This window comes from Apteryx mantelli, chromosome 14, assembly GCF_036417845.1.
Source record: "Apteryx mantelli isolate bAptMan1 chromosome 14, bAptMan1.hap1, whole genome shotgun sequence".
In the NCBI taxonomy this organism is placed as follows: domain Eukaryota; kingdom Metazoa; phylum Chordata; class Aves; order Apterygiformes; family Apterygidae; genus Apteryx; species Apteryx mantelli.
The window spans coordinates 14,821,478-14,847,873 of NC_089991.1; the positions used below are offsets into that span (position 1 = coordinate 14,821,478).

At 40.8% G+C, this 26,396-nt stretch overlaps 1 protein-coding gene across 1 annotated transcript in view; it reads right to left on the minus strand.

Moving 5' to 3' along the window:
• Positions 1–24,338, minus strand: part of GABRB2 (gamma-aminobutyric acid type A receptor subunit beta2) — a 174,446-nt gene extending 150,108 nt beyond the window's left edge. The window contains exons 1-3 of the mRNA XM_067304604.1: positions 24,262–24,338; positions 24,052–24,143; positions 23,077–23,144 (exon numbers count right to left, since the gene is read on the minus strand). Of these exons, the coding sequence (XP_067160705.1) occupies positions 23,077–23,144; positions 24,052–24,143; positions 24,262–24,338 (237 nt within the window). The remainder of the gene's footprint in view (positions 1–23,076; positions 23,145–24,051; positions 24,144–24,261) is intronic.
• Between the last annotated feature and the right edge of the window lie 2,058 nt (positions 24,339–26,396).

Genomic DNA, 26,396 nt, shown 5'->3' on the forward strand with positions numbered 1-26,396 from the left:
GTAAATTAGCAATCAATATCTTAAGAAGAAATATTTTTTATTATTAGTTCTTGTAACTTGGATGTTGAGGGAAAGGGAAAATTTCTAGACTCAGTAGTAATGCTACACAACCATGAAGTAGAAATCATATTTATAATGTGGCTGCGTCAGCCATACGTGGCTGTGTCAGAGGTGATGTGAATACCAAGTGCTCCACGTCACTTAAAACATTTATAGATCAGCATAGCAGGAGCCCAGGTGCAAGGGACAGTGGAGCTCCACTATCGGAGAAATAAAAGCCCCCCCTCACATAAGCTTACTATCAGATCATTTACATAGCCAAGTTGCTGCAAGTCTTACAAAAGGCTGAAACAGCTTTGTTTAATAGGATCAGTAACAGGGTGGTGGGACTAAGAGGCCTTCCTGAAACCTGCATCTTTCAAATGTTTTTATCATCAGCAGCTAAGACAATGATAGCAATGCTTGTCATCATTTTAGAAAAGCAACAGCTATTACAGTTAATGCCCACTCACGGTTGAAGCAACTACCTAGCTTCATTATCTCTCCAATTCTTTCCTGTAAGTGGATGCAAAGGTAAAAGGAAAGCAGACCAAAAGCCCCTACATTAGGCAGCTGTAGGTGGTCACCAACGCACCGTATTCCAGACCGCGATGGATGCGGTACCCGCTGTGAAAGGGCGAATGGCCAAGACTGCTCTACCTCGAGGCAGGGAGGTCAAATGTTTAACAACATGCAGGTTCATAAAGAAACATCTTTGAGATCTTCAGACAGATGGAACTAATCAAAATGTTAATTCATTATCACCATTGCTTTTCATGTCAGTTCATTGGTACTAAAAGAACCTGAGTTTTACCAATGAGTATAACTGCACAAACAAAGAAAACAAACAAACAAAAACCTCTTTAACACTAATAAACTCTGCACATAAGACAAAATTTAGCAGCCCCAGCCATTTAACGCTTTTAAGTCCGAGACTTACTCATGTTCTGGTGTTACTTAAAGTGGTTTTCCGGGGTCATCTTTGTTGATTATCTAAGCAGGATAACACTTGGCCCCTCTAGTGGCAGAAGTGGACAGTTTGCAAGTTTACACTACACTACCACTGGTTCTAGAAACATGTTCCTCACTAGCGAGCCTCAGAAATAACATTTTTATCAGGAAAATGCCATATCTACCGACAGAAACACAATGCATCTCTTGCTTTTTGTAGATGCTTTTATGCACATTTCCAAATGAATCTTTCAGGGAGTCTTTCGGATAGCAGCAGAGCTAGGCTGCTGGTTACCACTCCAGGATAAAACAAATTGCAATTCCTCTCCTCCGAGGAGATCTTTGTTCTCAGCACAGCAGGGTCATTACGAGGGCCGATAGCCGCTGCTGCTGCAAAATAAATAGCAACTGTAATGTTATGCAGCCCACAATTTGAAGGTTATTATCATGCCACGTGTGTGAAGAACACATGAGACTGTTGAGCAGAAATCATAAGCTGAAGCCAACATCTATGCAAATGAAATTAAAACTTAATTCAAATTTAAGAATTCTTTTTGTCTAGATAGTCACACAGGACAACTTCAAATATCTCAAGACCACAGTTGGTGAATCAAAATCCAAAACATTTTCCAACAGCCAATAAAAAAAGATGTATTTTGTTTGCTCAGAAAATAACAAATAGCAAATTAAAAAGCAAACTGATTTTTGTTAAAAAAAACATGGGAGAGAAAGTACTTGTTCTACTGATAATAAGCGATATAGTTAATACAAAGAAATTTTCTGCTATTGTTATTCATATACTGCCAGTGATTTCCCCACACAACTAGAAAAAGTTTTCTAATTTTTAAAAAACACATTCTTTATGTCATGCCCTCAACAAGATCATGCTCCCACCCCAAATTAACACCTTTCTCCCTCTCCGAAGAGCAACTGAGTCAAGTTTCACTGACCTCTCAAGGAGTAATTTTTTTCCACCTTGCAGTTCCAAGAGACCAGACAGTATAAGTTCAGTAACCTTGAAAATTTTTTAGAATTTTGGTCCAAATGATAACTTACATGAATGCCTGCCTGCGACAGTTATTTTTTTCCCCTCCTCCTCCTGCCTAGGAACTTCCTATGCCAAGCCATCGGAAAGCCATGATCGGGGTGACTAAAACTGCCCATGCCAAGTAATTGATGCCATACTTTTTTTTTCCAGAGAAAGGTTGCTTTTCCCTCTCGGTCTCCAGCATACCTGATCACTGTTCAAACTAGCCAACTGGACTATTTGAAACACCAATTACATCTAGTGTTACAAATTCCTACACTGTTATATATTCTAAATGTAATAAATTTTCAGCAAGATAAACTTGCTAAAAACAAAACTAACCATAAATTAAAAGTTATGAAATCTGATGTATAGTCAATATACTAAAACAAATCCTTAACTCAGGAACCATGCATTTTAAATACATTAATTTCATATTTGCTATTCATATGAGTCAGCTTTGATTTGCTAAAATAATATAGAAAAGACATTCTTTCCCCTCTCGAGATTTTTATTTCTGTTTTATAAACAAAATGCTTCTTTTGTTAGTATTTAAAAAAATGACATTAAGATGACACAGCAAAGCGGTGTGGGTGAGAACGAGTGGGAAGCTGATCAGAAGCACAACGAGCTTCTTGGATGTTCAGAGAACAGCTGATGCCTCAAGGGAAATTTGGAAAAAATATTCTGCATAGAAACAATTCTGCCAATATATCACATTTTAATCTTTCTATCCTAAGGTTCTTAGCACTGAGAATATTTCCTGAAAAATAGATTTTTCTTTCTTGATGGTTGTCTAATCCTGCCACTTGCAACTCAAGACGTAATCCTGTTTATGACATTACCTTTCGTTACAATGGAGAATCCCCACACCCCTCGGCCATATTAAATTTCATTGTCTGAAGCCAGGATTATCTACAGGACACTACTCAGCAAAACATATGCATACTTAAATTTTAGCACATCCTTATGTCTTACAGGATATGTGCCCTCAGCAAATGAAAATGCGAGCACAGTCCATGTAGAATTTCTTTTTCACTCTTCGTAAACACTCAGCTTGCCATTATTGCAGTCAGTGCCAATATGTGACCACAGCAGTTGCCAGCTAGATTAAGGCTGGCTGTCACACATTTACAAGCTACAAGTTCAGCTTCACATTTTTTGTTTGTAAACTTGCTTACAGTCAAGTACCTGCTGAACCATTTTACTGTATCAGACAGAATAATCATAACAGATTGAGGGAGCTGGATGAAGGGAAGCGTTATATGTCGTGCGCAAGGCAAAGAGGGAGAAACAAGCACCGGAGGGTCCGGCCAGACACGACAGAAATCAGTGAGCTTTTGTGGATAACAAGCATGAAGAGCAAGACGAGGCACTGCAGAAACAGACCAGCTTTGATGAGGAGAGAGTTTTGTGCTTCAGCTAATGTTGAGTGCAAAAGAGCCTATGCACGCGTCTCAGCTTTTACACATGCGTACCTGTACTACTCATCACTGCAGCGGTCAAACAACTTTAAGGAACAAAACTGTGATGGAAAAACTCATAAGAGACACAAAGGCTGACTTTATCCCAGAAGACTCTCCTCCCTAGACTCTTTCCATAATCAATAAGAAAAAGAGTTGCTCTCAAAGGTGCTGGAAGGGCTCAATGGACAGGCCATCTACAACAATGTTGACCCAACTTAAAACAGAGATTAGAAAAAATGAACAAATTGGGTAATGGCTTACCATTCTAGAGTGAAAGAAGACAGCAGCACGTGAAATCTGCCATTTTGGGGGCAAAAAGCTTAGAACTGGACTATTACACAAGAAAAGATACATTTAAAGCCAAGATTTTGAAGAAAACATCATGTTTCTTAATGCAAAGCAGTGGCACACTGAAAAAGTGGCATATTTGCATTACAAGAAAATCTCAGATACACTTTTGTGAGACAAACCTAAATAACTGCAGGGTTATACACTGGGCATTACAGAGTAAATGAATGTTTCAAATTCAGAACCATCTATATACTTCATAGACTTGTATTATTGACAATTCAAGAGCAAACTGATGGTTGTATTAAGGGTGCTTTAACATAGTATAAGTTTCAAGTAAGAAGTAGTGTATTTAAAGTGTAACCATACAGTTTCCACTTTAAAGATCCTCAAGATCTATATAAAATAAGGCTATATTAGAGGAACACTCATTTAAAAAAAACACATACATAATGGTAGTTTTTGGTTGCACTATGATAGTTCATTAGCATGTTGCAACCCTCTCATTTTGCCTGTTGCAAGTTAATTCCAAATATCATCTTGCAGTAGGTGCTAATTTTTCATGAGTATGGGGAAAAAAAGCTTTACTAAGGTTCACTCACCTTTCTCACTTTAACTTTCACTTAATTCTTATTTCAAAAAGTGAGAGAAAAATGAAGTATATATTCTACTACATAGCCCAAATAACAGCAGTATATTCTAGAGTGCATTATTACAATTATTTATTACTAATTAAAATCCACCAGCTGCTATAATTAAATAATGTAGTTTTTCCTATGACAAAATGGCATTATTTATCCATCGTCACCAAGTAAACCCATTGCACAGCCATTTAGGCTGGCAGGTCTCCAAATTCTCTGAAATGAAGTAGCAAGTTCCTCCAGCCTACAAAATATATGCAGACTCCTTTTACTTTACCTCATACTTTGAGTTTACAAGATGCATCAACGTATCAACATTCAGAGCAAATGTAATTAAAAGACACCTGCTGTATTCATCCTCTACTAATTTCTTCCAACTTTTACTATGGCTCTCTTTCATGACTTCTAAAACTTCCTCTTTAAAGTAGGAATGGATCCAGTGTTCGGTGACCAAGATGTCACCGCAGGACAGAGACTGAAGGAACCCCATTCTTCCACAGAAACTCAGAGTACCCTGTTGCCCATTTTAGGACTTAGCCATGGATCGCAGTACAAGCGACAGAAAGCATCATTAACTTTAATGTAACCTTTTGTGGTGGAAGGTAAACTACTATGGTTTGTTACTTGTCTAGATGACCATTCACACCTGCTTGGACTCAATTCTAAAATTAATAAAAAACCTGAAACAGGACAATTGTATCCTCCTTCTGTCATTCCACTGGTTTTCTATTTCCCAGTGTGGCAGACTGGACCCCAGTGTTCAAAGCTTCAAAGGCAACACTTTCTTCCATTCTGCCCCCTACAGTCAAGTAAACACATGCTCACTGCTTTGTCATAACTCCTTTTCTGTCCTTTCCTTTGTTTAAATAGCCATTGTCCTTCCATTTGTTATCCCTTCTCACAGACCTTATGCACCAGAGAGTGGTATTTTCTGTTCCTCACCCTCCTCAGGATTCCTGAGCAAGATTCCTTCTCAAAAGAGAAGCTCCACTAGACAATGTTAGCAGTGGAAGACCCACAGATCTAGTAGCATGGACTTTACTTGGCAACAGAGTACAGAAAACACCCTGGTGATCAACAACTTCCATAAAGTAGGCTCAGCTTTTGTCACAAAAGAGAAATGTATGTCAAAATCTGTCCTGATACTAGGTTTGGAGTCCCACCACCAAGACTCTGATTCTAGTTTACAAGCAATAGATGGAAAGCTGAATTCAAGAATACTTCCGAAATTCCATCCCACAGGCCCAGAGAGTAGCGGAGAAAAATCAATGCTGCATGTTAAGGGACTCTTCTGGTGCACTAATGAACAGTAAACCTGAGACTTATCAATTCACAACTTCTTATCAGGGTAGTCAAAGACTGTTTTCCATCTGGTTAATGAAATCTGTCCTTGTCACAGTAATTCTCTGCTACAGCTTCTTTGAGCATGCCAACTTAGTCCCTCAATCCTGCTGCATGCATGGCAGGAGGGTAGAAAGTCTTCACAATGATTAGAATTGCTTCTTTCTGTAGGAGCAGCATCTCGGAAACAGCCAAAGGAGAAACAGGGAGAAACTAAGAAGTTTACCACAATGGGACAGAAAGGACCTGCTAGATGGAAACCACACAGCTGTGGTACCTCTGAATTTTTCCTCCACTTCCCTTTTCTGTTACACTTCAGTGACGTCTTGAGTGAAACACACTACAGAATAGTAATTTCTGCTATACCTTTAATAAAACATTTATAAAACATGACTCATCGAAAGATTTCAGTCAGCCTTAGAGGAACTCCCTGAACTTTCACAACATTCATGACAGTAGAAGCTTCAGCCTTCTGCCTATGTCTTTTACCCGCATTGAGGCCTCTTTCCATGCTTTTTCAATAACTTTATGCAAGTCAATCATCTTTTACAGAACATTTTGCTTCCCCATGTTTAAACCCTGTGTTTTTTCAACAGCCAAAATCAAAAAGATCAATCATCTCTCTCTTGTAAATTCACTCCAATCATTTACTTCCCTATTCCTCTCTTCCAAGCAGGAGGCAACGTTTAACAAGTAAGGTTAGCCTTGTACTTTAAAAATATCTTACACACATCTGAATCACCTGAAACTAACAAAGAGTTTCAAGGTTCGTGATTACAACTTGTGTTTCTTTATTTCTGGGTTAAACTGATTCACATCATTTACTTTCTTTCAAAAGTCTGATAAGTTGACATTTTTACCAACTGCTAAATCACAATGATTATACCTCATTCTCTCTACAATCTCAGGGGCTTTCACAGAGTGCATCTTTTAAATATTACAATTGCACCTAGGATTCTATTCTGTTGATTGGATTAATGCTGTGGTATGCTTGTCCAATATAAATGATCCTAAATAAGTTTAGAACATGGGCTCTGAAGCCACAGTGTGCAGATTTTGTTCAAGTATCTTCCATCGATACTTGGACACACAACCACTTCATCACTTACTTTATGTTCCTATATGCTGAAGTGTAATATCTAAGCACTGCAGAATGAAGGCTCTCAAAGATAAATAGTCATTGCTTATATAATATTTCAATCTCTTTGGAACACTGTGTACATATGTATTTGCAAATGAGGTATCAAATTCTAGTATCTGTCAAAAATCCGTCTGGATGCTGAGTGACTTTATTCATTTCCACTCAGATCTCAACATCAGGTCTCACATACATTATGTTCTAACTTCCTGTTCTGAAATAAAGTTTCAAAACTATATGTAAAGGCTCCATAGCGGATATATTCTCAGTCTATTAGTGAAGAGTACACATGAGAAATTCAGAAATCTAGGAATCAGGTGGCCCTAGTAAAATACATAGATATTGCACTGTAGTGTGAAGATCAGTAGCAAATTAGATGGTCTAAATACACATTCTCCTGAAACACTGGTAGATGGGCTGTAATAAGTTTCCAGAAGCAAGACTGTCAAAAGAAAGGTCTTAGGTGGTTATTTTATTTTGCCCAGTTTCAACAAGCTGCTGCCTTTCATTTAAAATGGGTTTTGCTTTGACAAAAGCAACCAAAAAGTGGCTAAGTGCCTGTTTAAATTCAATTTAGGACACCAAAAATGCACTTGGTAGTCTTTTGTTACTGCTCCATGCAACCATATATGTTTTATGCTGCCCATCAATCATCACTCCTGAAGTTTCATTAGTCTCAAAGACTGCACTAGTCAATTAAAGATGAAGACAGATGATCCAAACCACTTACACAGCGTTAAAAATGATCCACATGAAGTTATCAGCATCATAATGAAATATTGGCGTTTTCACAACCTGTCTGAATATAGAGTTTTATGACTGGCTTACCAGTATATGTAAACATTGAGTTTTTCTAGGTTCCTGAACACAAAATATGTTTATGCTGTGCAAAATAATTTCTTACAATACATTACAATATAACTGTACACAACACCATGACTAAATCAAACAATTTATTACATGTAAATACCCTATTGCACTCAACTGCTAGCACGACTTTTTGCTATTTTTAACTTAGGCACAGCTAAAGTGCCTGAATATCAGAAGTAAGAGAAATGTAAAACAAAGTCTATTTTCATAAACCAACATAAAACGTCACGCTGCTATACTACAGTATTAGACCTATTTCCATATGTTATTATTCCCCTCAGGTCCTCTTTTCTCAAGATTTTACCTTTCTACCTTCTCAAACCAAGTTTCACTCACCTCCTTTCCTCTGTAACTAGGCCTAAATAAATACAGTGATTGAAGAAATGCAAGCTAGCTATAGGTCTACACAAAGAATAATGTTTTTGATATATTTTTAATAACGTTTATGATCTATTTTTATGGCTATTGTTACTTACACTCAAGTGTAAAATAGTATCCTTACCTTAACAAGTGCACAAACGATAGAGAAAAAGACGGTAAAATACCAAGTAACACAGAAGATCAGATATCACTTTCTTCAAACTGCGCTTAGAAGGGTTTAGAAAAACCTTCTGAGCAGGGATTCCAGAAGATCTGCTCATTCGGTGTAGGCCCTGCAGGATGACCCTGTTCTCAGGACGGAGCAAGAACAGGACCAATATCTACACCCTTGTACATACACAGTCAGACCACCGCTGCCTCCTGAACCAGCAAGTTTCCAGATATGTTGTCAAGGAAAGAGAGCATATCCATTCCAAGGATGTTTTATTTTGCAAGGATTCCTAAATCTCCAGTATCTAATTTCTTCTTTACATAGTTATGATCAATTTAACTATTCAAGACACTTCTTCTTTGACTCAAAACAGGTAAAGTATATGGAGTTCTTACTATCTTTAAGGGATACATACTTGAGACAGAAAGATCAATGCAGAAACAAAATTTAAGGTAAAAATCTGAATTATACAAACAAATTCATTTTGGCTATTCTGTCTATATGGTACAGCAATATTTTTCCCAATTTGTCCATCGGATATAGAGGCTTATTTTTCAATTTGTCAAGAACAGGCTGATGTCGAGCTTGAGTGAGCCAAGTCTCACTTATCAGAGCTATGAGATAGTATTAATTTTGTATTAACAGTGCATTAATAGTGCATTAACTATAAAAATCTGATTTAATATTCAGCTCCCCATTACCTGACCGTTGTTTTTACTGAGGCTGACAATAAATGCAGGCATTGGCTCACTTTATTTCAGAATTCAGGCTACCCAAACACAGTTTCGTTCCTCATTTAAGGTCTCATTCTAAAAATCCTTTTGTTTAGAACACTAACTGCAACGAAGTCACACATTTAGGATATATCACAGAATAGCTGAGGTTGGCACGGACCTCTGGAGATCATCTGGTCCAACCTCCTTGCTCAAGCAGGGTCACCTAGAGCAGGTTGCCCAGGACCATGTCCAGATGGGTTTTGAATATCTCCAAAGATGGAGACTCCACAGCCTCTCTGGGCAACCTGTTCCAGTGCTCAGTCATCCTCACAGTGTTTTCTTACGTTCAAGTGGATTTTCCTGTGTTTCAGTCTGTGCCTACTGCCTCTCATCCCGTCACTTGGCACCACTGAGAAGAGTCTGGCCCCATCTTCTTTACACCCTCCCATCAGATATTTATAAACATTGATAAGATCCCCCTGAACCTTCTCTTCTCCAGGCTGAACAGACCCAGCTCTCAGCCTCTCCTCATATGAGGAGTGCTCCAGTCCCTTAATCACCTTTGTGGTCCTTCTCTGGACTCGCTCCAGTAAATCCATATCTGTCTTGCACTGGGGAGCACAGAATCAGACTAACTACTCCAGATGTGCCCAGAAGCTAATCATCTCATCATAGAAGGCTATCAGGTTGGTTAAGCAGGATTTCTCCTTTGTAAATCCATGGTGACTATAATGTAGAATTTCTGCTTTATATTTCTCACTCCAAACTGCCACCAACTTCTCCAAACATTAGTTACTATGTATGGATTGAAGGACAGTTTGTAATGCTGACACCCTTTCTACACTAAATTCAGTCAAGTCACTTTCAGAATGTATCCTTTTTTGCTGATAACCAAAATTGCAAACCAAAAATGAGGTTTTCCCTAATTGCTGTGAAGAACTCTGCTAACATTTCACTAGCAGGTCCAGATCTTTTACAAAGTATAGCAATCATCCTACAACTGGACACAAAGGTGAAAAATAAGTATATTTTAACTGCATTCTAAGGTGTAATAATAAATAAGCATAGGTATGCAAGCTGTTGATGTAGATCAGCTTTTAGAACAGCTACAAGAAAACATCAACTAGAAATGAATGAGTCCTCAAGCAAAGGCTCAAGTGCAAAGCCAAGCAAATGCTATGGTTTGAATATCCATCCTTACTGCTTTCCTCAAGCTCGAATGAAGAAAAATAGGCTGCTCCTATTTTGGATCCAATCCAAGGATAGATTTGCATACAAAGATTCAAGTCCAGCAAAGAGGCACTAGCCAGGCAGAACCTCACACATTCATCACGGAACAAGAGAAAAATAGGGCTGAAAAGGACCCCTGTGTCAGGTAGTCCTTCTCTTTTCCCAGCAACTATACTTATGACTTTTCTAATGAAATTGTGGAGTCTTAATCATGGTAGTTCTCTAAAAATAACATAAATCATCAATTTCAACACTTCACTATTTGCCCCGCTAAAAGTTTTGGCTAATAGTTGACCTGAATCTTTCTGCTGTGGTTTCAGCACATTACAACTCGTGCTGCATGCCGTGGCTCTGAACAGCAAGTTACAAAGGAAGCTACAGGCTCCTCACCAGCCAAACAAGGTAGCGATGTGCTTCTCTTGAGAACAAGCCCACTTTAATCACAGACCCCTCAAATGATTTTCAAAAGTGGCAATAGCAGCTTTACCAGAGTCACAAACAGCTGCAAACATACAGGGATTCACTCCTAAAATGGTGATGCAAGAACTGTGGTTGTACATCATTTGTAAGCAAGGCATAACAAAGCGGACAAAAAAAGCAAAAAAAATACAGGAGCTATGATAACTCATTAGACAAACCTGCATAAAACAGAAATACTAATCTCTCCAGCTAAATATTTTGGTTCCTAATGCCTACAAAAAGGAAAAAGAGTTGCATATATTGCAGCCAATGTATTATATAACTAACTACAATAACATGATATCCAGTTAAAAAAAAAATTGGCTGTTTCTCCACTCTAATTTGCTAAGGTATACTGAAAGGAATAGATGCAAACTACTTTAAATTATAAGAAAAGTGAACTATAATTTTACCTGCCCCCAGAAATACATTCCCAGTTTGAAAATTTTCTTTGGTATGAATTACTTAGTGGAAAAAATGCATACGCACATCCTTTGTTTTTGAAAAGTTTAACTCAAAAGATAAATTTTAAGTTACATACAACATGAAATACTTCCTTACAAAAACAATTGCTTCCACATATAACTAACTACACCAAAAACTTTTTCTATAAGTACACCATTTTTGATTGAAATCTCTCATTCTGAAATTGTTCTAAATAATTACTGCCTTTACAGTATTACAAAACTTATCTAGTCAGCGTATTACTGTAACATAGATGCCTATCTCTAAAATGTCAAGTGACATATCAAGTGTTCATACATCATTTTGTTCTCAAAAAGTCAATCCAATTAAGAAGCTAATCAAAATTAAATTCTATACTTAAGTCTTTTCATTAGCATCTACCCTATCTAAGATGATTGTATGATTCACAACAAAAAGGTTCATTTTTATTCATTTACTCAAAGTCACAAAAGATGCCAGAAAGATATAGATGTAGATTGATGTCTTCCATTTATCAACAGGCAAAGTTCAGCACTTGTAAGAACCACACAGGCCTCCCAGTGCTGCCTCACTAATACACTTAATTATGGTACATTAAAGAATCAAGCCTAAGATTAAAAAAAAAAAAAAAAAAAAAAAAAAAAAAAAAGGCACTTAGGCACTTTTCCTATGATTAGACTCTTTAGCTTTTAAATATCCTTCAACCAAAGCTGCCAGCAAGGTGTTACAGCTTTTTGGGATTGCGGTCTTTTTGGCCAACAACAACTATGGAGTACATCCACTTCAAAAGAACACTTATCGGACAATAACAATTTTGGAGACTACTAACCTGTCCAGACTCACACTTAATGTCTGAGAAACAATAGGAGCCATCTTTCATTGCATTTCAAGTCATTTAAGTACCCACAAACCTGCTGTGAAAACAGGGCAGAAAAGCCTCAGTGGAAAAATCAGCATCAGATTCACGCAATATTTTAAGACTTCAAAACAAGTCTTATGTGGGACTTGAGCTCCCATAAAAGCATTCTGCAAACCCCATGCATAGAGGTGGATACTTTTAACTGCAATTTTGAATGAAGCCAGTTAACTAGAATTATTATGGATTTTTCTGTAAGTGGTCACTTGTGTCACATAATAGTAGATCAAAGAAAACTGTATTCATTTCTAGGCTTTTACACTAACAAGAACGATTATAGTTAAGGGTCTCTCGGCATTTCCATTACAAACCTGTTTTCAGGGACTAGTATATCATCTATTATAATACATTTTTGACTGAAATTTGATATGAAAGGTCTCAGTTAGGCTTAATTCAGTAAACATTCCTAAACCTTTTAAAAGGCTTTTTTCAAAATTGAAAGAAGAAGGTAATTTTGCAAGTCATTTTTCCATCCGAGTAAGTTTAAGCATTTTATCCTGAGCAACCTAAGAACGTATATGCTACAAGATATGAACATTACATCTCTAATTCTATTACAGATGGAATTCCTAAAAGCATCTCATATCACAAAATGTCAAATAGTGAAAGAGTGCAACAGGAGAGATAATGGATTGAGTGTTCAAATGAATCTGAGGAAGATTTCAGACTGATTAAAAGGTTTCTTTGGTCATTTCTGGACTTACATGATTAGTGGAACAATGATGCAATTTGTTGCAACCTGCTGCTTTTCATTTGTAAATTATGTGCATATTTGTTTAACCATATTTCCCTCTTCACCGTATGTTATCTAAAAGAAGAAATCATTCCATAATAAGGAACAATGAAATTCCTAAATTATTTTTAGAAACTCAGTCTACTGGACCTGCAAACTAATTCTGTTTTACTTAAATTTTATGACTCCTTTACTGCATACCTTGCCAAACACAGATTAACACAGTAACTTTGAAAGCCCCAAGGGAGCCGAAAGGGACTACTGGGTCAACAGTCCTGGATAGGGAAAAAATTTCCACAGTGCTCTACAACTCCTTTGGAGCTGCTGGGTCTATGAATACAAAAATGCACTTTATAAAGGGAACATAAATACAGATTTACACAATGGACCATAAAGACTTCTGGAGTACCAAGTAATAAGAGTTACACAAATGACAACATATATTTACCCTTATGGACAATAATGAGTTCAAGTTATTTCACTACTTTAGCTAAATGGATGCAATAAAGTATTCACTTAAATTTTTAAAAATACCTTTTAAAAAACATATACCAGAACTTAAACAAGCTTGAGCACTAATTTTACTCAGCTGAGCAGAATAAGTCTGTCCCCCAAGTGTTTAAAAAACAAACAAAACCTTAAACTTCCATAAAAAAATTAATACACAATAGAAATTAGGACTGTATTTTCAGAATGGCTCTGCACCCAGAGCCATTCTGAAAATAGGTTTTCAAAAGAATTCAATATATTTAGTGATGAGGTATCTAAATAAGGTGTTTAACAGTTTTCACTGAGAAAAATGCCTTCAGTCCCTTGAAAGCAAGAGGAACTTTTCTGGAAGATCTTTTCCTCCTCTCAAAGGGGTTTAGAATGGCCTTTTCCTAACTCTATGCGTTCTGACCCCTTTTTCTCTAAGGCTTCTATCCAAAAAAAAAAAAAAACTTAGGGCATGTAAAAAACCTTTGTGCCATGTAAGTCCTGAACAACTTTTCATGAAAACCCTTGTGTGTGCTGACTCCCCTCCGGAAAAGGTTACATTCACAAGTTTCTGCCAGTCTGATTATTTAGTTTCCCAAGTCCTGAAGATCTGTACTGCAGTCCTGCTCAGGATGCCACTGGTCTGGGGAGCCGGCGGCTCGCTCCTGTGTAAGCCCATTCAGAGAGTTTCACAATATTTGAATCTCCCGAAAGGCTAAAGCTCATACGCTCAAGCCGTGCCCAACGCAATACTGAGTCATGGCTACTGTCATTCAAAAACCTTTCCAGCATCCGAGGTGAAAGTAAAGGACATGCCTGCAGCCTTTCACAGGTTAAGTCATGACACAAAGATCTCTTTTCTTGGTTCTCTGCAAACCGAACGCCCCCACTCACCACCACCACCGGCTAATAAGCTATCTAGAACAGGGCTTCTCTCTACCCCAGCTACCATGCAACAGAGCTCACAGCTCACGGCGACAGAAAGGGAACACTCAAGAGCAGTGATGAGGACACTCAACTGGGAGGGAAAACCCCGGGTTTAATCTTTCTCATAGAGCTGCTTAATGAAAAGGTACTTCCATTAGCTAACAAGAAAAGAAAGAAAAAACAGTCCAGGAGCGGGGACCAGAACGAACACTTTCCACTCCAAGGAGCTAGTTTTTAATACACTTCGATTATGGCAATTTTATACACTACGCTTGTTCAAGGCCAAACTCTTTGCAATCTTTTTCTGCTTCTGGTTCAAAATACGTAAAACTGATTTGTCTTTCAGCCCAACTGCAATACATCCAGGATTATTCCACTAATTTTTCCTATAGATGAATGACTGAACTGTTTTATCTTATACAATAGTGTGCACTTGAAATGAAAAACACATCTCACAGAAGGGTTCCCCACCCTACCGCCCCCCCCCAATGTAGCTACACTCTTATTCCTCTGCACCTAACAAATGAATTGTCAGTATTTACAGAGCAAATATTTTTAGGCCGTGTAGGGGATATGCAAAAAACAGAAATAATACAATCCCCCTGCCCTTTTAATTCTGGGAACGTGGGAAGAACTCAGACTCAACATATTTTGCCTGGACTGTGATAACTTTTATCAAATATGATCTGTATGTTTCCCCTTCAGATGCGCACGTGCCAGCCTCCTGGAGGTCAAACGTCATTTCATTTGTAAGAACAGAAATTTTAGTTTTGACTGACAAGCACTTACATACTTCATTACAAAACTCATTCAAAAAGGACACATGCAATAGAGGCAATTCCAATTCTGGGAGAATCTTTACATTAATTAGCTAATTTGAAAATAGTTAGCCAGACAATCTGCTTGCAAAGATTTCTGTAGACAAAACCCATGAAGTGAGGGCACCCTTATTTCACACCTGGCCTTCAGACAGGTAAGGCTACAACTGAAAATATACCCACTGTATCACTATTTCTAAAGGCTTGTGCTATACTAGCCATTATGTGTCTCTTTTAGATAGCATTACGGTTGAGAAACATAAGGAGGGTGGGAATCCTCATAGAAGCATATTGAGAGTAATTACAGTAAAGTACAAAGGCTGCTTCTTCCTGTTTCTCTGTCAGCCCACAGCATGTCTACAATTTTAATATAATTATGCATATTTATTTACTTTTAAATTACAAATCTGTGTGCATCTGTAGCAGCCAATTTTTCAATATTAATATCTCAAAGACATGCCTATTTCTAAAGCTCTTAACTCTAGATAAAGGCTAACAAGATGCTATCTTTAATTACTTAAAAGAGGTACTTCAAAAGATTACCCCGTGGAAGAGCACCCTCCTTTTAAATGAAGTGGCCAAATCCTGCTCAACTAATTCATACAAGCACTTTCAGAAACCTGTGAGAGATCTGGCTAATACTTTTAGAAAGATAAAGAAAACTAAAAGAATCATAACTATATAAGCCAGTACTCTGAGACAGCTGAATACTAAAGGCTGTATTATAAACCTTGGAGAGGGCTGCGTGAGATATGGGGAGGAAAAAGGTGAAGGGGAATAATAAGGACTGATCTATGGTACACCAACTGACTTGAGAGTCACCAGGAAGCACACATCCAACCATGGGAGCAGCTTAAACTTGCGACAAGTTTGTAGTATATGATACAAAAACCATCTTTCATTCTACAACACAGCTCATTTATAAAGATTTTGTGTGAACTTCACTAGAGAAGAGATGAAACAAGCTAGCCCTGTGCTAGGAGGTAACAAAGTATGCTTCATGTTCATTCCCCACACTTTAACACTAAGACGCTGCCCATAAAACATATTAAAAAACAAATATATCTTTTCTTCAATGGCAGGAGCCAAATTACTTACATATTTATGGGCCAATGCTTACTCAAAACAAGAAGGCAGTAATTATTAATTTGGTTGCACAAATGATCTCCAAGGCAATCTCTTTAAATCACTGACAGCCATCCTCTGGTCTGCAGAAAAAAATCCAAACCTATAACTTTGAAAAATCACCACTACCAGCAAAACAAGAAGCTCTTCTACTGATTAGTATTGAAATACTGTAGCATGCAGAAAGTGACATCCAATTAACAAACCATTAATATCGACCTTAAAGAGAAACAGAATTATGCCATGCTTAAAAAAAGAAAAAATAATTGTATTCCCTATAAACCCTATACAGATTTACTAAAAGCTTAGACCTCTTAGATTACGGTCACATTGTTGCTTATATGCAACTCAAACTGCTACATCCAGAGCGAGCTCCAATGCCTCAACAAACAGCAGCAACTGTCTGCTGTACGGAGGACATTGCCGGATTGGGACCAGGATGGCCGACTGATCACTCTTCCGCGAAACCCTCTCGCTGATATCAGTAGTGTAACTGGGCACTCACTGTCCTCAAATTTGCAAGTAAAAAGCATCCATGCAGTAATAAACTGTACCTATTATTATGGCAAAAGAATAATGCCTACAGGATCAACAGCTATAGATAACTTGCTTTTCACCTCTGTTGAATAAAGATGCATGCCTGGGCATGGGACGGCATAGGGTAACTGGCCGTACCAAAGCACAAGTCAAGTACATGCCCGTAACACTCCAGAGGGCTTCCCAGGAGCGACTTTTTTTGAAAGGAATTAGGTGAGAACACAAAAAAAGTTTGACAAGATAAGTGACTCCAAACAGGAAATATATGTAGCCATTTTTCCACTTCTCTAATGTAAAAATGGCACGATCCTGAAACTGCAACTACCATGAGCTCCGATACGGCTGTAGAATAGAGTTTCCACATGGGCAACACATAAGCAAAAGAGAGCAAAAGGGTGGAAGCTCCCAGGCTATCCATCTGAAGATATCAAAAGTGTTCCACGCAAAGTACAGTTGGACAAGAATTAGTACCATCACAGGGAGAACTCCCCAAGCATAAGACAAACCCAGGCATCAACATATACTGCTGGAAGCTATAAGCAGAAGCAAGGACATATGAAGTGAGTGTTTTGCTGAAAGAAAATGCCTCTAACTCCCTTCTAAAATTCCTTATTGAAATATATTTCCAGGTATTGATTAAAAAGATATAATGCATATTGCTAGTATTTATATACAATTGCTCTGAATTAGCCTATAAAAGTAATTCCAAAGTCACTACATTTGTATGCGTACGTTCTAAAGAGATAGTTTCATACTGTAGCTCTGTGTATTTTAGCAAAATTAGCATGAAGCATTTAATCCATATGTAGAACACCAATAGCAATACTCACTCTGGTCCTCAAGGACAAACATTTTACTACAATGTGGGAGCTCCTTTTTCTTTTTTTTTCCCAACATATCTTAACAGTGAGAAAAGAAATTGCATGAATTAGAGCCATGTAGCACAACAGCTATTAAACTGAAATCCATACCAATATATCTTACTCCGGTTAGAAAATAAATGTCTTGTGATGCTATCCCAGACAATAACTAAAGGGACAGGTAAAACAGGCCTTTCAATAAACAAGTTCTCACTTTTCAACACTTAAATCACCTATTTTGCCTTCACAGGAGTCTCTGCAGTCACTTCCCTATAAGCCAACCATGTGCAAGCATGAGAACTTTGGGAAAGCCAAACTCCAACTGCCTGCTGAGAAACGCAGCCTTCTGTGAAGAAGCATATACATCTATGTCGCAGGGAAAATAATAAATACATAACAGGCTAGCAGCTGGAAGTGTTTCAGGATCAGGGAAGCAACACCTTTCCAATCTGTCTTTCAATTCGTGTAATAGGCCTGGCAAAATACATTCCCAGTCCTGTCCTCTCCTTATTCCCGCTGCAGATCATGTACAACACCATGTACAACTAGAATGGATCAACAACGGAAGATATTGCTGGCAGGAAGCATTTTCTTCACTTCTTTCTGTACCAGTTGCCACAGGACAGTCTTTTCCATGTTCTACTAGCTATTTTCTTTCACTGTTTTTCTTCTTTTCCTCTTTACCCAGGACTTTATCCATGTCTTGCCCTGAATCTTCTGGTTTGGAACAGCTCCGCCCTATTTCCTTACCACTTAACCCCCATTGCTTGTTATATCACAAGCCATGTCTCCCCTTTTCACACACAAGGATAATTGCCGCTACTTGAAGATAACAACGCAACTCCTGTTGTTTTCATAGTCTAAACCTATGTCTGCTGCACTTTGCTAATGCCCCCTACTGAAAATACCTCAAGGAAGCACGAGAGACTAAGAAAGCCAGTAGTGCGTCTCTATTATCAAAAGGAACAGAAAGCTGGAGGTCTATTAGCAGAGTACAGCTCTAACTGTATTTTTCTGCACTGAGAATATTCTGATCTATGGGTATTTTGCTTAGTATTTTATGCAACTTTGGGATATCCTGAATATAAAAGTTGAAATATGATATTAAAGAACTGTTTTGTTTTTACAGGTTTGAAGTCATTAGGCTCTGTTGTGTAAAATTTGGCACACACTAATAAGTAAATCTTACCCTGATAGATGATAACAGCTCCTTTGTTTCTGCAACTCCCACTCAATGGAAGGATTATACAGTCAATCAACCCTAATGGCTCCCAATAAGACAAACAAGTCTATTGTATCTATTTAACTCCCTGCACGCATAATAAATACATGTGTCAAAATCTGTGTGATGGTATGCAAGCAAATATTTTCAGCCAAACTTCAGATTCCTCTCCACAGACCCCCCCAATGATCCTCACTATGAATTAATTTAATTAAATATAGTTAAATATACAACCCATTACCTAAAAACATATGCACTTCCTGGGTAAAAATATATCCATGGAACATTTTTCTCTCTTTGCGAGACATCCTGTACTAGAATCCAAAAATAGCCACAGACCAAAAAAAAAAAAAAAAAAAAAGATTGTCCTATTTAATATAGAAAAAGATCAGGAAAACCACCACGCAACCAGCATAGAGACCTTCATGTGTTGTCTGGATGGACCAAATGCAGAATGTGTTGTAGAAGATCTTCAGTGATGTCTAGAGAAGAAAGTTTATTCCTGCACATCTTAACAAACCTGTATCCATTTTTTAACCAGTTTATGAGGGAACTGTTAGGAGGGAGGAGAAGAAAGAGTGAAGAACCATCTTAGCTGCTGTGTTGTCAAGGGGTCTACTCCAATAATTAACCAAGGAGATGAAGATGTGGAAATGTGACATCCCAGCTAGCACTGGTTATTTAAATAAATAGATTGTTAAGCCCTCTGGAGATATTTTACAATGACTCTGATTACTATTAAGGAAAAGGAAGCTAAGAAAAAGATTCAAGTACAGTAGCAAACACCTGAAAACTCTCTTGAGAGTACTGCATTAGACTCACTGCAATTCAGTTAATCTTATATAAGATTGATTCATTATCACAGGAAAACCATTTTAGTTTAAGTAGCTTTCACACCTCACCATGTTTGTTTTCAATTGTCACCCAAATAAGAAAATCCTTAAGAGAGTCTACAGGATAACTAGCACAAAGCAGCAGTCGGTAATAATGCAGTGCCTGATCCAAACAGGTCAGTGGAATTAACTATAATCTTTTTTGCACTACATAAAATCATTACCTGATTTATATTCTTTACAAAACACAAAAATTTAGTAAAAATAACCATAACACCTATTAACAATCAAATATGCCTGAAGGTCTCATTTTTCTCATGTGTGTTCAAGTGCATTCCCCATAGCTGAAAAGAATTACCTTCACAAGTACCATTCAGTATTTAGAAGTCATTTTTGAAAAATAACAGATATGCTTGTTCAAATTTCTGACTAAGAAAGGTTAAAAACTGGAGGGCACCTGTAAAGCCTGTTACACTGTGAACTGGTGATGTGAGGTACTCACCACCTCTTTCAGAATACAAAGTCAGCAAGCAATAATATTCTTGAACATCCTAAACATAAATGTAATTTCTATAACAGTGGCTCTAAATTCTCCTGCTCAACAAAGGTTTATGATTTACTCCATGATACTGAAGAGAAACCTTCTGCCTGCAGAAGGGCATGAGCATACACGGGGAGATGGAGTGTGTCAAGCCAGGGCAGGGAAGGATGATACTTTTAAAGTTAACATTGGAATTAACAGAAATGATCTTGAGCTAAATAACTACAAACATTTAGTCTTCCTCCCAAGCCAAAAGCTTGCTCCCATTAATGCTAATACACAACCTGAGGCAATGATCTGCCTTTATCTCAAGTCAGTGGGGTTTGCCATGACTACAGCATGGCATGAGTTCATGGCTCAGAAAACAGGCCCATAAATCGAAAGATTCTTTCTGTCTCTCTCAGTATTTCAGAAGATTTCTCACCTAAAATCTACAGCTAGAATCCAATGGTGTTGCTCCCGGTTTCCAAAGTCCAGGTCAAAAATTCTGGTGACTTTGCAAGGAACAAGTTAAGGCCTTGTATGCCAAGTATTCTGTTTTCTGCTTGCATGCCTCTCCTCTCATTTATTTCAGGCCTATCAGGATATATTAGTACTTGTTATGACATACAGATCATTTTAAAATGAACTGTTATGTACCATATTTTGTGGTTAAGCAGATTAAAAAAATAATCTTGGTTTGGAATCTCTCCTGAAACCATAAAGTGACAAAATTATGGAAAAATAAATGCGTGGTTTTAAGAAACAGGTATCATCTTCCAGTTAGTTAAGACCAGAGCTTAAATGCTTTAGGCAAACATGTGTGACAAAATTGACTATACATCAACTCCCCTTGCAGTTCTACAGATAGTCTGAAAAGACTTTTCTCAAAGGTCAAATATTTCATTATAGAAACATAATAAACTGACATCAGAATACTAAAAATAATACTCAGTTTTCTAGTCAGTCTATGAGTGTCAGATCACAATATTCTGATATACTATCACCTTTAATTGGAGACCAAGTTTCTGGAAATCATTTAAACAGATGCATACTTCTCTAATCAGGAAAAGATTTGGTACTAACTTCCAGCTGTGAAGAGATGTGAAGATGTAACACTAACCTAGAAGACCACAGCTCCATCAAGAAAACCCCCACCATTCCCACACTGCCCATGGCTGCTTAGGAAACCACTCCATATGTCCATATCTCCTACCCAGGCTACTTTAAATGAAAAGCAAGCAGTTTAGAATACATAGCAATTTTGTTCCTTTGCATGTAAAGCTCCCGGAGGGAGAATACTAAATAGTAATAGATCCTAAATTTCAAGTTTATTGTAAACAAAGTTCAGAAGCCCATTTTAGCCATTTAGAATTACTTCACAACTATGTAGCTCAAGGTGAAGTCATTCAGAGTTTTCCTGGTATCTGGAAAAAAGACCAGTATCAAGATCTCTGTCACCAAGACCTCACAGAGCAAAGCTTACAATAAAACCACCACTAGTGTCACCCTTGAATTAGTGCCTATGCTACAATTTACATTATGTAAAAGCTACTACACCTCACAGAATATCCATCTGAAAACAAACGGCTGGCAGTCGGTTAAGCAGACATGTCAAGCTGACAGTGCAACGTGCTATTCAAACATGCCACTGAGGCATTTAGCAAAATATTTTAGTAGTAGAAGCACATAATTAGAAATGGTATATTAATATAAAACAGAAAATATTATTTTCAAATGGATCGTTACAACTACAGTAAAATGCCTGAAATCCCATTTAGAAAGATGTATCTTTACAACTCCTTTTCAAGAATGGAAAGCTTGTTTTAAAGAATAAACTTCTACCATTAGTTGTATATACTTCACAAAAACACATTTATTTCGTATCACTTGATGCTACCATGCTTCAGTATACTTTTTTGTCATTCAGGGATAAACGCCCAAGAGCACAGGGCTAAATTCTGTGTCCTTAACCAAATAAGATGCAAGTTCAGATAAAAACTTCAGAATTTGACCTTGCACATTTCCACGTAAGAGAAGCAACTGCAAGAAAACTTTAGTCTAACCCACAAACAGCTTCTTCTAAAAAGCAAGTCTGAGACTTCACCTATTTTCCCCACACTTCATTAGCCTCGCAGATAATGAAAGCAAAACGCAAAAGTATCATTATCCTATGAAGAACTTCTGCATTTGAGCAATCACAGTTCAAAATATTTAGATAAGAGAAACAAACATTATGGGAAATTAACCTGATAAACTCCTTGGCTCAGTCCTGACAATAAACATAGTGTCAGGCTAGAAAAAAACACCAAAAACTGAAGAGCTTGGGTTACACACAGAAGTAAAAAAACTGCTCGTTTGCTTTTTATGGGAAACGTACCGCTAAGACGAAACGGTAAACTGTTCCCCCCCCATTAAAAAAAAAAAAAAAAAAAAAAATCAGTTCAGGAAGGGCACAAAGCAGGCTAGCGATCAGAAGCTCGGCCCCTTCTCCCAGGGCCCGGAGGGGACGAAGGCGGCGAGGAGCTCGCTGGCCGCGCCCGCCTCGCCGTGCGCCCCGTGGCCGGGCCGGGCCGGGCCGTGCGCGGCGCCCCGCGGAGCGGCAGCGCGGCCAGGCGGCGGCGGGGTGCGGTGCGGCCGCGCCGCCGGCAGGGGGCGCCGTTGCTCGCGGCTTGGCTTGGCGGCGCGGCCGGGGGCGGCGGCGCGGCGGCACCTGCCGCAGGAGCCGCCGCGGCCGGGGGTCGCGCCGCCCCCCCGCCCCCCACCTCCCTGCGGGGAGCGGTGACTCGACCCCCCGCCCGCCCGCCCGCAGCCGCGGCCTCGGGGCCCGGCCTGCTCCGCACCGCGCTGCCCCGGGGCAAGAGGCCGCGCGGGCCCCCGCGGGCACCGCTCCGCCCCGGCGGGGGGGGGGGGGGCGGCAACACCCCCCCGCAGAAAGCAGCCAGCCCCAGCCCCGGGATACTCACCATATTGACTTCTGACACCATGTCTATACTGGCAATGTCTATGTTCATGCCAACAGCCACTGGGGGACCTGCAAACCAACGAGATGGTCCGCAATGTGATCTCCAAGAACTTAACTCATTCTTACCAGAGTTAGCAGGACTAACAAAGCGGAGAAATGAAACGATGAGTTAAAAAAAAATAATAAGGAAAATAAAAGGTGTTCCCCCCCGTCCCCCAAAAGAAAGCAAAACCAGGCTCCCGTTTCGGCCGCGGGAGACATCCGCTTGCGCTGGGTTCACCCCTCGCGCCCCCCGTCAGCTGTAGCGATATTTTATATAACACGCACACACGTGTTAGCAGCGGGGGCGTCCGCGCAGCGGCCGCGGGCGCGCGGCGTGAAGGGGCTCCGCGGAGCCGGCGCGGGGGCGCCCGCCCGCCCGCCCGCCGCCCGCCGCCCCCAGCTCGGCGGCGGCCGCGGGGGCTCCCGCCAGCGGCTCCCACGATCCCCCGGCGAAAGGGGGCGGGGGGGGGCACAACGAGCACGTCCAAAATAAATAAATTGAACTAGTTCAAAGTAGGAGTACACAGCGGGTTAAATGACATTTTTGTATCAGTTAACAGCACATCTTGTACTCAAAAATAGTAACTGTGATCACAGGCACATTAGGCTGAGGAGCAAACGATGGGTAAACTTAAGAGACTTACCTCTCGATAAAGCCAGTTAAACAAGGGTTTAGTTATAGATTAGTAAATCATCAGCACACACACACGATGAGGGACCGATTACAAACACGCAAGAGATTTAAATGATTGCATTAAGAGCGCCCTGTGCTAAAAAAAAATTGAGTAACAATTGGCTTAACTTTGGATCAGCTTGAGAAAATGGCAACACACACACCTCAAAGCAACAGCACCCATAACACGTTTAAAAACCACACGCCGAAGGTACACAGCCTAGATATGTAATATCTCTCATTCAAAAGCAGTCAAATTACCTCCAAAATCTGGCCTCAAGCGAATGTCATAGCCCTTCAGCAGTCTATCCACGGTCTCTTTTACCAGTGACATATTGCTAGGGTCATTGACACTAAAGAAAAAAAAAGAATAGAGATTTCTTATTTCTCAGACCCAAGCCGTACGTTCCTATTAGCAGTAACATGCAGTGCAATTCAAAGTAAAGCGAAAGAGATACCTTCTTCACTTACCTCTGTGCACACACCACTGCTATTATTAAAGGGAATGACCAAATGCCGAAGTAACCCTTTTTCCGGACTCTCAACATCCCTTTGGCTTTTGATATGATTTAGGGTTTCAGTGAAGAGAAGAGATCCAACTTATTCTGGCCAGTGCAGTAATTCTAATGTGAAGCGCATGCGCACGGCGTACCACAACATCAAAAGGAGCAGTGGTTGCTGCTGGAGATGGAGCAAATTTCCTTGCCAAAAAAAAAAATTAAAGGGGAAGAAGGAAATGCATTATTAAAAAAAAAAAAGTCATCCACCGGAGGATCGAGTATATTTTTGTTGTCCTTTTTGTTAGTATTAAATATAAACCACATCAACCAGGGAAGTTTGAGGAGTTGCAGGGCACAGCAGCTTTGCAACCTAGTTTAAAGGTGGGGGGGTGGGGGTGGTCGGAGTCGGATTAGACACAGAGGGGGGGAAAAGGTTAAAAATGGGAATGCAAGGCGTACATATAGTCCCGGGGGCGGGGGGGGGGGGGGAAGGGGGCAGCTTAAGTTTTCGGTCCCTGGGAAGAACCGTCTAAGCCGATGCGAGGCGCAGAGAAGGGAGCCGGAGCGCGCACCGGGGGCGGGCGAGGGGAGGGAGGGAGGGAGGGGAGGTGGGCGCCGCCAGCATTTCTCACGGAGGGGGGAAAAAAATGAAGTGATGACGAATAGTTTCTTGTAAGAAGGGATTAGGCTGTTTTCTGCCTTACTCTGGCAGCAGGAGCTGTTGCAAGGCAGAGCCAGGGGGAGGGCGGGGGTCGCGGCTCGTCCATGCGCGGAGACCCCGCAGGCATCAACCGCGCCTTAACCCCGGGCTGCGGCTGCCTCAGGTGGATCCAAGCCTGGCCACGGGGCGGGGGGAGGAAGGGGAAGAAAAACAGGAGCCCGAGAGGAAGGCAGGCTCGCCGGGCGCAGCCGGCGCGGCTCCGCGCCGAGCCCCCCTTACCTCCGCGGAAGCGCCGAGCTGCTCCCGCGCGGCGGGCGGCCGAGTCAGCGCCTCGGAAGGAAGCGGCGACGAGCAGCGAGCTGGTCTGGGGATGCTCGGAGTGACATTTAAATCCTGAGCAAAAAAAGAAAGAGAAAGAAAGGAGAGAGAAGGAAGGGAGAGGGGAGGAAAAAAAAAAAACAACACCGGACTTAAATTATTCCTCGCAAATCTGCCGTGCGCTCGCAGCTGCTTTTACACCTCCACGTCCACCTCGTCATCCACATCCCCACTCGGCCCCGCGGATCTGTGCTGCTTCAGGGAGCGGATCTGGGCGTGCACACGTCGCTCTGCCCGGGGAAGGGAATTAGAAACACTTCGATTCCTCAATTAACAAAAGAAATATTTAACTCGCTGCAGGGGGGTGGGGGGAGGGACGAGGGTGAGCGCGCTGCCGGCGGGGAGGACCGGAGAGCTCCCCTGCCCCAGCGCGGTTTCGCCCCGCAGGCACGGGGGGGGGGGCTGACCCGCGCCGCACCGGCACGCCGGGGCGCTTATTTCGCGGAAAGCGGAGCTAGCCGGGACTTGGGGGGGGGGGGGAGGGAAATACCCCCGCGTTTGCCTTGCCTTGCCTTGCGCTGCGCACCCGCAGACGCGCTCCGGCCGGCGGGGCAGAAGCCGCGGGCGCAGCAGCGCCGGAGCGGCCGCCCGGAGCCGCCCGTCTTTCCGCGGGTGCGGGGCCGGGGCAGGCGGCGGCAGTGCCCTGGGGGGCGGAGGAGGGCCGCCGGGGGGGTGGGGAGCGGGGCCGCCGCACCTGCGAGAAGGCAGGGCTGTAAAAAGAAGCAGTAAAATAGCAAAGCAGCCACCAGCTCCGAAAGCAGGCAGCCATTTCGTGGGGACCTGCAAGCGGGCTAAGCAACGCGCAGCCCCCGCGGCTGGAGCGCTACCGGCGGGGACGCCCCGCGGAGGCGCCGCCGGGGCCGCCCGCAGCACGGCCGGGGGCCCAGCACGCCGGGTCCCCCCCGTCGCTGCCTTACAACACCGCATTGTATCCTTGAGAGCAAGTAAGTGTTCATCTGGTTTTGTTTCCAGAAAAAATAGACTTTCTTCTTCTTTTTTCGGGGGCGGGGGGAGGAATTCACTAAGACACATTTTCACCTTTTTTTCCTATTTATAACAACTGCAAC